The 15,904-nt window shown below is 41.0% G+C and overlaps 1 protein-coding gene across 1 annotated transcript; it reads left to right on the forward strand.

Annotated features, from left to right (window-relative positions):
• Nucleotides 1-10,492: 10,492 nt before the first annotated feature.
• On the forward strand, nucleotides 10,493-11,145 carry LOC131298652 (uncharacterized protein At4g04775-like). Its single transcript, XM_058324128.1, has 2 exons — nucleotides 10,493-10,657; nucleotides 10,774-11,145. The coding sequence occupies exons 1-2, from the start codon at nucleotides 10,493-10,495 to the stop codon at nucleotides 11,098-11,100; spliced, it is 492 nt and encodes a 163-aa protein (XP_058180111.1). The 3' UTR covers nucleotides 11,101-11,145.
• The last annotated feature ends 4,759 nt before the right edge of the window (nucleotides 11,146-15,904 follow it).

Genomic DNA, 15,904 nt, shown 5'->3' on the forward strand with positions numbered 1-15,904 from the left:
CGGAGTTGTGGACGGCAGAGACGTAGCATTTTTTGGAGGCTACTTGGTCACCTCGCAAATCTTCCTGTCTTCCTGTGGCGCCGATGAAGTGGACGACCTGGTGGTAGGTAGAAGCAATGGCTTGCATTCCGTGGAGCCAAGTTCAGCCAAAGATGGCGTTGTATGGGCTTGGTACGTTGACGACGATGAATTCGACGGTCAGAGTTTTTGAGCCGACGACGACTGGGAGGAAGATTCGACCAAGTGGCCAGACAGGTGCACCGTTGAAGCCGATGAGGGGTACTTCGGTAGGTTGTAGAGCTGACTCTGGTAGATCCAACTTCTTGAAAAGGTCGTAATACATGACCTCTGCTGAACTTCCTTGATCGATGAGGACGCACTTTACGTCGTGGACGCCGATTTGGATGGTGACGATGAGGGCGTCCGAATGTGGAGTTTGAACATGTTCAAGGTCACGCTCAGTAAAGCTTATCGTCCACTTGGGTACGTCCTGTGGTCGTTGACGCTTGGAACCGCAACCAACTGAGAGTATCTGTTTGGATGTCGAAGCGTGATCGATGTCGGCCTTGAGGGCGGTTTCGGATGCCTTCATCACCAGACCGTGGATGACGTGTATCAGTGGGCGCTGTTCGTTGGGGTTGGGATTTGTCTGCCGGGCGGGCATTTTTGATCTATCGATGTATTGATCGAGGTGACCTTGAGTTGCGAGTTTTTCCAGGAGGGCTTTGTATGGTGCGTAGGCTGTCGTGTAGTGGCCGAGTTCGTTGTGGTAGGAACACTTTTTCCTCGGGTTCTGATCCGCTTGGCCATTGTCCGTGCCGAGCTTGCCTTGCGGCCACTCGAACCATGGTTGCCTCATGATTTCTTTTAGGAAGGACCAGATGGGTTCTTTGAAATGGGTGGTTTCGGCCACGTAGTCGTGCTCTTTGGGCTGGCGTTTCTTCCCTTCTTTGATGTTGTTGATATGTTTCTTTGGCTGGGATTGTTGAGTTACGACTGGTGTCTGCAGCTGAGGAGCCGTTGTCGGTAGGTAGGTTGTTAAACTGGGGATCCCCTGAGCGGCTCGGTCCGCGTAGAACTCCTCAAGGGCACAAAATCGTTCCACAACACGCATCAACTCTCCCATGCCGTGCGGAGGTCAAATAGCTAGCTCGTCGAGTATTTTGCTGCCAGATTCCAACCCATTTTTGAAGGTGCGCGGGGCCCAGTACTCGTCGATTCTGGGGATCTCATTGAAAAGTTGCCAATAACGCTCGGCGTAGTGTCTGAGTATTTCGTTTGGGAGCTTCCTCATCTGGGACAAGGACTCAGGCTCTTTGGCTGTCCTGTTACTGGTGATGAAGCGAGTGTTGAAAGCGTGTTCAAGGTCGGCCAGGTTCCGTATGGATCCAGCGGGCAATTTGTTGAACCACTAGAGTCCAAGGGAGCCGAGGCTGGATGGGAACGCTTTGCATTTGATTTCGTCCCTCGTGGTGCATAGCTCAATGGTTTGACGGAAGTGGATAAGGTGGGTGTAGGCTTCGCATGTGGTAGGATCGAACTTCGTAAACTTTGGCAAGTGGAAGTTGGGTTCGGCCGTCGTGTTGATTATGTGGGGTGTGAAGGGAGAAACGCCGAGATCCTTCAGCTGCCGCTCAAAACCAGGGCGTGGCGGCCTGCCGTGCTCATCCGTCTTTGTTCTCTTGGAGTCTCTATCTGGAGACTTTTCGCGGTTTCGATGCCGAAGTTTGTCTCGTAAATCTGCTGTCATCCGGCGATGTTCGTCAACCGTTTCTCCTCTGTCCTTACGGGATTTGGTCTCGTTGTTTGGTTCGTCAATACGCACTCCTTTTCCGTTCCGTCAAGCCTGGTTGCTGTTGTCGAACTTTTCTGCAGGGATTTCCCCGAGTCGTTCAGATACATGGCGTCTGGTCTCCACGGAATCTCGGCTACGGTGGGAAACCGTTGTACGAGAGAATTCTGCGCGGCCAGTGGAGTATGTGCTTGTAAACGACTCGGTATCCCTAATGTTGGTTCGATCGTGGTGTTCTTTTGAGCGGTGTGTTCTAGATGCGGTGGGTTGCTTGTAAAGGATTATTTCTCTGGCGTCGCCCGGTGCCGGGCTGAAGCCTAGGCGGTCTTTTACGGATTCGCGTTGGCCTCCCTCATTCTGACGCCTTTGTGGTGGTGGTGGAGGTGATGTTCGCCTTCTCTTACCCCCCCTCCCCCTCCACCAGATCTGGATGTGGCGGGGGTGGTGTCTTGGTGCATATGCTGTTTCATTTGGGTTACCTCCGCCCTTAGCGCAACCAACTCGTTATCGCGTTCGTCGTCGCGACGCTGTAGCAAACGGATATAGGCTGCCGTTACATCGTCCGCGACTGGTGAGAGACCGAATCCTGGGGCTAGGGACATGGACATGTGCCTCTCATGGGGTGTTGTGGGGATGACATTTCCGCTAGCGTCTTTGGTCCCTGAGATGGCTACATCCGTTTGATCTCCACCCATGGTGAGTGGTTTAGTCGTCGTTTCACAAAGGAGTCAGGGGGTTGTGAGGATGTGAGAGCCGTTTGAATCAGAAGCGTTTCACGTCGGGTTCACCAATTGTGTGGCCCGTGATCCTCGATCTTTTCCTCCGCTGGTGGCTTGATGGTTATTGAGACTTCTTCTCCTAGCCTGCACAGAGAGCGCACGACTAAGACCTGGCCGGGGGTTGCCCGGCAAGGCCCTCCGGCGAGAGGATGAGTTTGTGTAGGAAGAAAGGGAAGAAACTAGGGTTTTAGTGGGTAGTCGAGTATATCAGTGCGTACCTTTCCAGAGGCGTTATCCTTTGGTATTTATAGAGCTCCCTGACTTGCTCTCCAAGCACGGGCACGTGCCAGGCGACGTTACCGTGACGTCACCGAACAAATCTGGTAACCGTTTTTGGGGGTGAGCTGGCACTCCCATGTGCGCTCATGATTATCCATTGGCATAACCGCCTCTGCACGTGGGTGGGCGTGCGGCCGTTCCCGGAAGAACCTGCCGGTTGCCAAGCTTGAGGGGAAGCCGAGCCTGAAGGGAATTCGGGCTAGGCAACAGTCCATGGGACCGCCCCCAAACGGTGGCCGATCTTGGCGTGGATCATCTCCGTCGCCGAACGCAAGTCAAAAGCAGAGCCGATGACTGGTATGCCTCGGCTCATGCCGAGCCTAGAAGGAATGGGTAAGCTGCCCTTGCGGCGGCGGCTGGCGGTGGAAGCAGGGTATAGGTGGTTCGTGGTGGAATCACAATTGAGCTTGGCCTGCTACATAACTAAAACAACAATTATGTAGTCGATTTTCTACCAATTTTGATTATTTCATAAATTGTTGATGGCTTTCTATTGCAGATAGAAACAGAAGAGCTCCAGGAAAGGGTTGCTGCACTGCAAAAGAAACTTGATTCCAGTATTGTACTTGAGTTGGTATTGAAAGTCATTAGAGAGTTTGATGAAGATGGGGAACTGAGGCTTAAGGATAAGAGGGATGGAGACGTGGAATGCAAGAACAAGACCAAGAAGGATACGAGTCACCAAGATTCAAAAGAAAAAGGACAAATACATTGAACAACTGGAATTGCTCAATAATATTCTTACAGTGAAGGGAATGATCGAAGAGCAATGATGAGTTGCAAGAAGCGCGCAAAGTATCGCTAAAGGTAAGTAATACGGAGTACTATTTTCATAATGTAATTATGGAGTCTGAAGGCTTTGATCTAATGTAATCTTAAAACACTCACTCTAGAGCATAGATAAATAGGTTTAGGCAATATTCTTTCAATATTAGTAAAATGTTTTGGAAATGGCTATTTAGTGCCTTTTGATTGCTGCCCCTGGGTTGGATAACAATTCTTAATGCAATAATACCATTTCGGTAGCAGGAGGACTAGAGAGTAGATAAAGAGAAAAATCAACAAGACTTCTAGATATATTTGCCTTTTCAATTGGTTGAGGCAGTGCATCAAAATTTGCTCAAATTGAGCCTTCACTTTTTGAAAGATGAATGGTTGATGGCACAGTATGCGGTTTGTTTCTTTAGTCTCTTGGCATTTGCAGTCACCGTCCGATGAATACCTCCTTGTAGTTGTCACCCGTCCCAAAATCCAATGGTTTTGGGGAATAGGTTTGAATGAACATAGTCATTACTGATAGATCGAACTGCTTTGAACACCCATTAAATAAAAGGTTTTCTTTCTCTTTCTTGCTATGAAAATTCTGTTGGTATTCTTGCCTGTAATTTTTTTCGATTGGTCTTCTTGTTTTCTAGTAGCTTTCCAATTGCTTTCTTTTAAAAAAATATGTGCTAGGTCATAGGTGGACTCTACTATTCGGATATTGGAGTGAATGTGCATAGGTATCAGCTACTTTTATTCCCTATAACAAGGGAGATCCCAAGGACATCTAGAACACGACTAGATGTCTATATGTTCGATGTTATTCACATATTTCCAAGGTAAAGATAGTGTCAGTAACTAACATAAGCATCTTATTTGAAATTTACCCCCTTTTTGCATGGGTACTGAGAAAATCAAAGTAACAGACATGATTATTAGGTGGATGACACTTATTGAATATATATATATATATATACAGTGCAAATGCAGGCAATTCTAGTGTCCGAAAATCGTAATTGAGGTACTTGAAAAGGTCTATGTAGGTTAGTAAGCAACTTATATCAGTTGAAGGATTTATTATGCTCGTATCTTCCAAATTTAAACATAGGTTGCTTGAAATTCTTATTTTTGGACCTGAACATGTTGAACATTGGGATGTGGTTTAGCAGTTTGTTTTTCAACAATTTCTTGATCATGGATTTGGAATGCGATTGAACTCATTAAAAAAGTAAGGGTTTTGTTAATGTGTGCCCCTAAGGCACATGATAAGGCACTTGATAATGTTCATTAAATGAGATAAATTAAACCCTACTATTATAGAAAGTAGTGAAAGTAGTTGAAATATTGGATGAAGAATAAATTTTGTTTTGGAGACCAAAATACCCTTTAATCTTCCCTCCAGTCCATTTCATTTGGGTTCCCTCTTTTTTTATTTTGCCCTTTTACCTTCTTGACTTTTACCCAAATATTTTCCAAAATATTCAAGATAAATTTCAAAACCCGTGCTTTAACCGAATCCAGAAAAAATTAGCGCAAAATAATAAACCCAATTTTTTTTTTAAAATGACATCTAAACGTTCAAAAGTATTAAAAAAAAAAAAAAAAAAAAACCCAAGGAGAACAAGCTCTGTATGTGCACCAACGTACAAACACGTTCTTTCAATCGATATTTGCTTTTTTACACTCCTACATTTGCTTCCCCATGATTCTTCAATGTCTCCGGTAATTTTGGGTTAAATTTGTTGTAAAAATATTGAATTTGTTTATCCCAGTTAAATAAATAAAAAAGGATGGAACACAAACAAAATAGAGTGGAGGGAAAAATTAAGGGGTATTTTGGTCTCAAAAATAATTTTTTCTCTTCATCCAACATTTCAACTACTTTCACTACTTTCTATAATAGTGGAATTTAATTGTCCTCATTTAATGAACATTATCAAATGCATTATCATGTGCCTTAGGGGCACACATTAACAAAACCCAAAAAGTAAAACAAAGGGAAAGAATATGATTAAACACACTGCTCATTTCAATACTTCTTTCTTCTTTTATAGTTCTGTCTGGATGAATTATCTGTCGAATAGTTCTTTTAAGGCCTGTCTGCGGTCTTCAGTTGCACTACAAGAAAAATTCAATTAGGTGACGAATGAAAATCGTCATAAATTACATATTTTTCGTCACAAATAATATAGGTGACGAAAAACAAATTTGTCGACTAAAGGTTGTCAAGGATTCCTACCTGGTGACGAAATCTCTTTTTTGTCACTTATAGTGTCTTTTGATGATGAAATATTTAGTCACCAAAAAGTGAATAACTAGTGATGAAATTTTTTTCCTCGCTTATTGTGCTTTTGACGACGAATTTTTTTTGTCATCAATTAGTCCTTTTGGCGACGAAAAAATTCGTCACCGATGGGTCATATCAGTGATGAAAATTTTCGTCACCAATATAAGAAATCGGTGACGAAATTTTTCGTTGCAAAAGATGTTTTCATATGCGAAAAGAAATCCGTCTTTCTTGCTCCTGCTGGGTTTCAAACCCGAGTCCCTTGAATTTTTCGAGCAAGCTCCGGCCAACTGTACTACATACACTTTTCAATAAATATTTGAAATATCTAATTTATAACACATATGTTTAACATGAAAATATATTTCGAATGTAATTTTGAAACTTTAAACATTAAAATTAGCAATTTTGATAAACATGAAAGTTGTAGGCAATTGAGTTATTGTTCAAACCCAATTTGAATTATCTCAATCGGAGATTTTAGTAAAGAGTTATGTCCGAAATACATTTAGTGACAAAGCGCAATTTATAAATTTCGTTATGAAAGGTACCCATTTGACGACGAAATATATTTTTCGTCGTAGAAAGTGTTAAAATGGTGACGAAATTATTTTTCGTCGCAAAATTGCTCTCATTTAGCGATGAAGTATATTTTTTGTCACCAAATGATAATCTTTGGTGACGAAAAATAATTTCATCACCTTTTTTAAGCTTTCGGTGACAAAAAATGTATTTTGTCGCCAAATGGGTACCTTTGGTGACGAAATAATTTCGTCACCAAAGTTGTCAAAACAGTGACGAATTTATTTTTTCGTCGCCAAATATACTCATTTAGTGACGAAATTAAATTTCATCGCCACTTTTTCGTCACCAATTTTCATTTTTCTTGTAGTGTTGGTAGCGCTCTCTCTCTCTCTCTCTCTCTCTCTCTCTCCCTAGTGTTTTCATGGACAGCCGAGCTTGGCTTGGGGTGAAGAATATGATAGAGCTTGACATCAAGCCATTCCAAAGGGCAACAAAGATCAAGTATAAGGATGAAGCAGCACAAGAGGATATAGCAGCCAACATTTCTGTACCTTATTTTAATATCAACTGTTGTATTATTCAACTACTTAGTTGTAAAATAAAAGGTTATTAGGGTAGGGATTTATCTACTGAGTGTTGACTCACAATATTTTTATGCTAGGTACTGAGAAAGAGCAGTATGTTCAACTTGAGGAACAGTACCCCGTCGAAGACCTCCCGAACCAAGAAGGAGAGTTTGTAGAATCGTGGGTGAACTACTGGAAGAAGCTCTGTTTATTTTTAGTATTATAATTTCAATTCCAAAGATGCTTGCACAATTGTCAAACTCTATTTTATTCGGTAATATATAAGACCTAATTATGTCGACTTCAATTTTAATGATTAAAGACTTCCGCTGTTTAACTTTGTTTGTTTACTAAATAAAATTTTAAAAACATTAAATCATTTAAAAAAGATTTAATTAATGTTTCTAAAAATCGGAGCGTTACAATTTTGGCCCTCCAAACTACATTTGTTAGTCATATATTCTTGTTAATTAATATTTATTTTATTCTTTTGTGTTTATAGGTTGTTCGAGCTCATTGTCTAATATTTTGGAAAGAAACGAAAGTTAAAAGAAGTTTGGAGTCAAGTGCGAAGTGTTTAAAAATTGAAAGATTGTTCTGTTATTGCATGAAGTTCAATGGACTTTTCATGTAATTAGTACATTAAACCCTCCCTAGATAATATAACAATTTTATGCCTACTAAAGTGGGCAAGGGTTCGGGACGGAAAGGCAGTCCTTGGCCTTGGACAAAAATCACATTCGTTTGAAGCAGACAACTTCTATGCCTTCCACCCCGATGTCCTGCTAGACCATCTCCTAGGGCATAGATGAAGCAAGATCTTCGAGTAATGTAGTTTATATTTTGTTTAGGGTTTTTCTATTCGAACAATGGTTGTTTGAATTAAGGATTTATTTATTGATAATTCTTTCCATTCAATCTATTGTGTTTGTTTTTCTAGATTTCAAGCACTTCATACAATAGTTTTACTAATTCGTGATAATTGGGTGAAATGGACTATACTTCGTAGATGCCGTGCTATTAGACAATTTGTGCATATGAGGCGGATCGTACTAGTAAAATGGTTCGTGCTAGGCGGCAATATCTCATGTCATTCGATGATTTGCGATTATCTTTAAGTGACACCCCCGTGGGGCCGCGAATCCTACGGTGTCCAGTTTGATTTGAATAGATAGCCTTATCATTGCATAAATTTTATTACGAGGGATCAAGTGAATTCGAAACCCTAGGTTTTTTCTTTTATAATCTCTCTTACTTTTTAATTGCTTTATATTGATTTAGTTTGCATAATTTTAGGAAATCACATAATCAAACCTTTTTTTCGAATTAAGTTAGGAATTAATTAAATTAACTGCAACTTAGCCTTCGTATTTCCTGAGGATGATACTCGGAGTACTTGCCACTATTGTAATTATTCTGTTTTTAATTATACTTTTCGTACGATAAACAACATGATCACGTATTCAGTTACATACTACAACCAAACCCAATAGCCTTAGCCCATTGACAACCAAATAGAAGATGCTTAATCGATTCATCACTATTGATGCATTTTTTGGGGGGGTAAATCCACTAGCTCTTGATGCGTTGAGTTAATATGCATGTTTTTCTTTGTTATGTGATTGAAGGATTCACGTTATTTGCTGGGGTATTATCACTCAAATTTCTCACGTGACTTTATTTATCCTAAACTATGATAGCATATGACCATGTCAAAAAAAATAAAAAAAACTATGATAGCATTTTAAAATTTGTAATCTCATCACGTATAACACTATTGTTTCTTTCTTACTCTCCCCTATCACATTATTATAACTTTTAAATTGTGGACTTGTGTCAAGATTATTGTTGGTGCAGAGAGTTGGCGCAAAAATTCGTTTTAGAGGATCTGAAGCCATTTAATGGGACTCGTGACTTTTTTGGGGACTAAATTTTGGACAGGTTAGCAAACTTCACATGATACCCACCTCCCTCTCTTTCTCTGTGTGTGTATGTTCTTATTAATTTTTTTACTACTCCTTTTCCTTTCTTTTTTTTTTTGCTTCTGTAGACTGTACGTAACCCACTTGATTTTTTTTTTTAAGTTGCATTCTTCTCTGTTTTAGGTGACTAGATTTCACACTTTTGTCAAAACAACATATCTCTTTGTTGGGCACATCATTCTTTAGGAAAATAGTGCGAAAAAACAATAATGAATTTTAGTAATTATCTGGAAATTTACAAATGAACAAAAATTACATGAATTGGAATGATAGAATATGAAACATAAATATAAACATAAACTGTAAGTAAGGAATAGAAATATGCAAATCGAGACCCGTGTTACTCCACGATGCCATTAAGACAAATTTACCGCCTCATCGGTGCTGGATGTTGTGTTGGCGTTTGTCTTCCAGGGTTGACTCGATTACCACTTAGCTGCTGGAGCATCGCCATAGACTACCCGTCGAACGAACTTGTGTCTATACTATCTCTCTCATAGAAGGAAGAACAATATTACAGAAGGCGAAGAACTTCGGATTTTTGGTGTTTTGAGACAAAAGGAGAGGCTCTCTTTATATAGCCGAGGAGGAGCCTTCTCATTGAATATGAGAATTCAATATGGGGAGCCTACCATTCAATAGGGTCAATTCAATATCCATTCAATTTTTGAAAAAAAAAAACTCATGCAGTTATTAATCCACCAATTAATCCCATAATGAAATTGTAGATTTTATTCTAGGCATTCTACTGCGCACAACTGATTCTGTAATTGGACCATCCAAATGTGAATGGTTCAGATCCATTAAAAGCACAATCAATTCCAAACCAATCTATATTAGACCATACCACAGACCACAGACCTCGAACCACACGTCGCGAGCCCAAAAATCCTGAGTCCCGATCCAGGCCCAGGTCTCATCTAGATGTTCGACGACGATGAGCGCGTGTGCGTACCTTACTTTTTCAATTTCCATAATGAGACAATTTTTCATTTATCTCTTAATGAAATTTGTCCATTGCTTTTGGGCCCACCTCATACGGTGTGGGTCCCACCAAATTCTCTTTGGTAAAATTCCATTTTCTAACACATTCATCATCATTCATCACAAAAGGTTTCGTTGGAATGAAAATGAAAAAATTCCTTTTTATTTGGTCTCACCAGAAAAAAAAAATCAAAAGGTCTGTAGTTTTTTTTGGTGAAATTACACGGAGACCTCCTCATCTATACGGTTTGGACACGAACACCCCCTAACGTTTAAAAACGACCATAGTTACCCCCTCATATATAACCGTTACCCAGTTTGCCCCCTTCCGTTACCCAAGTGACCCCTTCCGTTTGTTGCAAGAACACATGTCACCAATTTTAAGCTTTTTTCGACGAAAATACCCTTTAACACCAATATATAGATTCTTCTTCCCCTTTCAAACCTCAGTCTCCATCAGTCGCTCTTTCTCTCTCTATCTCTCCATCAGTCGCTCTCTCTCTCTCTCTCTCTCTCTCTCTCTCTCTCCAGCAGCCATGGAAGCTGGCAAGAACAGCAAGAACAACCACCATAGCCGCAGTAACAACTACAACTCCAATTGGGTTGATGCATATTGTGGTTGTGGGGAAAAAGCCCCATTGAGGACTTCAAATACGTATGCCAACCCTGGAAGGAGATTCTTGGGGTGTATCAACTACGAGGTGGGTTATAGCTATAACAATCCAATTTTCCCCCTAATTTCTCTTTTCTCTGAAATCTTTGCCCTAAGTTTTGTGAAATCTTTGTCCTAAATTTTTTATTTTTAATGGGTTTGTAGGAGACAAATGCATGCAAATTTTTCATATGGGTTGATCCTCCTACTTGCGCTAGAGGACTAGATTACAGTAGACACTTGCAGGAAAAGATCAAAGAGCTGGAAAAAAAGGAAGACAAACTGGAGAGGCTGAATGAAGTTATGGAAAAGGACCTGGAAAAGATGATGAAGAAGATGGACAAGCTGATGCGAATTAACAATGAATTGAAGAAGAAAAATGAAGTGATGTGGAAATGCAATGTGCTGGGCATGGTAGTTATAGGTGTACTTTTGGTACTTTGGTTGGCTAATTGGAAACACACCTATGGTGGGATGTTGTACCTGCCATGAACTTGTGGAAGATGTAATCACCCTAATGCAATGAAATATGTGCTTTGTGTTATGGTAAACTTGTGTTACCACTCATGTGGTTTGTATTAACATGAATGGCTTACTAACCGTCACTCTTTTCCTATGATTATAGATTCACTTGAAAATGCCCAACAAAGGATAAACAAAGGCATTACAATATATCATTAAAGCAAATAAGCTTTGTACACTGCCATTACCAAAATCAGAATCCAGTGGCCTTGCACAAAGGCATTACAAACATGAAGTCATAAGCCTTAAACCAAGGCATTACCAAAAGTATCAAAATAAATGTCTGATGCCATTAGCCATTCACAAGGCATTAACAAAATGGATAAGCTAAGCTAAGGCATTACAAACATCAAGCCATAAGCCTTACACAAAGGCATTACATTCATCAAGTCATAAGCCTTACACCAAGGCATTACCAAAATAAATGTCTGATGCCATTAGCCATTCACAAGGCATTAACAAAAAGGACAAGCTAAGCTAAGGCATTACTAAAATAAATGTACCTAGCATTAGCAAAAAACAGTCCCAGAAACTGTCACAAGGCATACTACTAGTCACTTTGTAGGATCATTTGAGGCTTGAGAGGAAATACGAGGTAGATTACTGGATTGTTGACTGGTGCTTCGCCTTCAAACCTCGCCTTCAAATATAAGGTTGAAAACCCCAAGCGTAGGGCTAGGTCGTCGGTAGCATAATAACCGGAAAGTCCGGGATCGTACCACAGGGAATTCGAATATAACTTAATCGGATTGTAGGTTTTATATGGTGGATTGTGGCATTTAAGACGGCCAACTTGGTTTTGCTTTTAACGGTGGAAAGGCTAAAGCAACAATTTAGATACGAGCTTTATAAACTAAAAGAGGCAAGTCTAGGGATCGTCTAACCCTTGACTTAAGCCGTTACCATTTCTCAATTATAACCCTTGACTTAGCTTTAATGACTTCGTTTAACGAAAGATGTGATTAAACGGAGACGAACCAACTTGTTTTTAATATTTGTCGAACACATAGGAGGCCACGAGCCCTCGGTAAGCTTTTTGCCAAGACCGCTTGGCTAAACATCTTACCAAAGAGTTAACACCCCTTGTTTAGACCAAAGATGCAAGTTAAGCTCTATTTCGAAAATCATGGTTTTAAGCTCGAGGACTTGAGAACCAAGTAACCACCTAAGTACTCAGGAAAGATTACCCCGAGACTTGGCCTATCGACTACTCACACATAGCTAAAGCATAAAAGAAAGCATAAAAACGATACATGATTTTTAACCGATAAAAACGAAAACAAACTTGATATTATAAAGGATCCAAGTCGTACGAACAACTTTAATTAACGAGAAATTAACAAACGAGAACAAACTTACTTGAGTTCTATGGAAATTACTCTTGAAAAGCTTAAAAGAACATTAATGGAGGAAAACACTAAAGTTAGTAATGGGCTAGCTCCCAAAAGAGAGAGATGAAGCCCTTATTTATACACAATGGGTTTCTCTCTCATCAAATATCTAAGAAACATACTATTAAAGGCAAGTATTCCATAAATGGAAGTCCAAAAAGTAACAAAATATCTGGCCGAAAGCTCCCCGTATCGATACGGATTATGAAAAGTATCGATACCACATCGCTAAGCTGAAGAGACCAATTTCCTCGTAACGCGCCCGTATCGATACGGTTTATGGTTGTATCGATACAGAACTCTCTGCCTGCCCAATTAACCAACACGTATCGATACGGCCCTTAATCCGTATCGATACGCAGAGCTTATCTTCAGAAAGGAAAGCTAGCCTTCAGAACTTGACACCCGACGACCACTGGCTTGCCCGACGCTTCTCGCTTTTGTTCTTTGGTCACTTTGGCACAAGTTCCACCGGGCGATGATACTTGAACTAACTTGGGGGTTGGCTTTGCAATCAAAATACGCCTTTTTAAGGGCATTTTGCCTGAAACACTTAACAAACTACCTTACGAGCAATATTGAATAAAAGCGACAAATAATAACTAAAAACACTTCTAACTAACGGACTTAAGCACCACGATCAAGCAATCTTAGGTGCTTATCACACCCCCCAACTTGAGCGTTGCTAGCCCCTAGCAACAAAATCAAAACTAAAGGAAAGAAAGAAAAGCTGACAATCCTTCCGACAAAACTACTTAGCACCTACTCAAACTGCAACTAGTTGGCAAGAGTTAAAATAACTTAATTATTCCAAAACAACTCGCAGCCGACAATTGAGCGATCAACTAAATATTGAGCAAGTTATAATCAAGTATCCAAAATGAGCGTCAAAAGACAAAAGACGGATACGAAGCTATAACTTAACCAATTCCATTCAGAGTAACCAAATTTCACAAGAAAGGTGCTCGAATTAGGCACGGGGAACAAAAATACCGTGCCTTTTAAGTGGAGAGCGCCATTAATAGAACTTACGACTACACAATTAAAAATTCCATTGCCGAAAGAAACATGCCACATACCAAATATGCTAACTATCATGCGATAAATCAAGATGGAATCAAGGCATATTAGGGATCTACTAAGGGCTTTAAAGCTTGTAATGACCTTGGTTTAATCAAAGAACAGTTAGCAAAATGGGGTGGCGGCCGTATACTAGCTTGGTTCAACTACCCTTGGCCGCCTCCAACTCCAACTACCAAGTCATAGGCCACATGCCGGCCTCAACAAAAACTTGCTAAACTAATAAGTCAGAGTTAAACTAAACTAGACTAAAAACAACGAAATAAAAGATAAGAGGTGGGCTGTCAACCACCAAGCACCCCGACCAAGTAGAGGGATTTCAAACTACTCCACCAAGCCTACTCATCGTCCACAAACATAGGTTCATCCCCAGCAAAATCATCACTGTCCGCATCTGGCTCCTCTGGCGGTGGTACATACTGCTCACTAGTTTGCCCCACTCCTCGACTCAGAACCCAATCCAACTTGTGATCTATCTTCCGCTGCCTCCTTGCATTGGCTCGGGTTTCCTTCTTAATTTTCTTCAGGCATCCCATAGTGGCCACCCCTTGGCAAAATAGCAATTTATTCCAAGTAGCCAACTTTGCACCCTTTGGTGGCAAAGTAGTCAAGTACGCCCCACGTGGGGCAGCAGCAGTAGCTGGTCGGGACTGAGAGATACTTCGCGTGAGTATGGAACTATTAATATCCCCCAGATTGAGCTTCTCACACTCCGAAAACTTTGAAACAGGAACCTTTTAAGCCAAACAAATAACGGTCACCAAACATGGGAAAGGCAACCTAGAATTCGTTGGGGCCTTGGCTTTGAAATCGATCATCTCCTGAAATATGACCTTCGCCCAATCACACACCACATTCGAATTCATGAACGCGTGAATCATCCCCCCTCGTAACTATTCGGCTTGTTCTCCGTCCCCCTCGGATTGAAATTGTGGTGCACTAGTTGATTGACAAGTCGATAAACATCCTTGAACTTTCCTGGCACATGAGGGAGACTCGCCTCCCTAGGATTTTTGTACAATTCCTGAACAATGGCCTCGTCCGCCACATACTCCTCATCCGGATAGTTCACGTCATTTGCGGGTGGTTGGCGGTAATTCAAAACCCGTGCAATAAACCCTGAAGTCACCTCAATAGGAATCTTTCCAATCTTCGATGTTACCTTAGCATCATCCTTCTTCTCATCCTCTTCGGGCGAAATCTTGATGTTTTTGTAAAATTCTACGACAAGCTCTTTGCTATAACTAGGATTAGGGGGAAGGTAGTAAGACAAACCTTGGTCACGGATGCGACGAACAAACGGATTCTCAATGCCAAGGTTGTCGACGTCCACATGTCGCTCATTCTTAAACCCCCGGTTGCGAATTCCCTCTTCCCATTTCTTTTGAGTTGCTGCTCGTATCTCAGTGGCTGTCCTTCTTTTCGCCCGGCCCCGTTGCAGATTTGCGATCATTTCCTCCTCCTCCTCCATTTCCCGTACTATCTCCTCCGCTTGTTGCGATGAAGAAGCCGGAGCTTTTCCCTTACCCTTGGCAGCCACAATTTTTGTTCTTACCATTGCACTAACAACCTACCAACCAGAGCAACACTCCAAACCTTGAAACAAAACACTACAGAAAACAACCCAGAATGCAGCCAGGAACGCAAAAGTTTCAACAAAAACAGGCAACTAGTCAAAATCCACAAAACTTCGAGTTGTACAACACAGATTCTGCCTCTAAAATTCAGTACAATAATGGTAACACGGCAGTGCAATTTCAGTCCCCAATCCAATCAAAATTTTAAAAATCTCGGAAAGGGTTCATGGGTGATTTCAGAATTGGGGGTTAGAGTACATGGTGAAATGGTTCAAAATAATAATGCATGGCAATATATGGTGGGAAATCAAGGGTTGAAGCTATTATAGATGTAGGGGGATGAAAACAATTGGTACTTCAGATCAACTGGATCGCAACGGCTTATTCGTGCCTCTTCACCGGAACCCTAACTCGTCGTCTGAACCCTAATCTGCAAAATAGATAGGGGGTGAGTGCACCTTTGCCTCTCGTGGCAAAGGCCCTCCGATGCTTTTGTTAGTATCACGTACTAGAAATCGAACCCTAATTATCAGTAGGAAAGCAATAAGAATACAGTGTATTGCGTACCTTTTACCTCTAGGTTTACCTCTTATTTATAGATTTACGTATGCTTGCTGGCCAAGCATCCGTGTTGCCCTAGGATTCCTAACTCGTATAGGAATCTTAGGATATCAAGGATTCTCGTTTCCTTTATCAGTTCATTACCTTAATCCTTGTAGGACTCTT

The sequence above is a fragment of the Rhododendron vialii genome, chromosome 8a (assembly GCF_030253575.1).
Source record: "Rhododendron vialii isolate Sample 1 chromosome 8a, ASM3025357v1".
Taxonomy (NCBI): domain Eukaryota; kingdom Viridiplantae; phylum Streptophyta; class Magnoliopsida; order Ericales; family Ericaceae; genus Rhododendron; species Rhododendron vialii.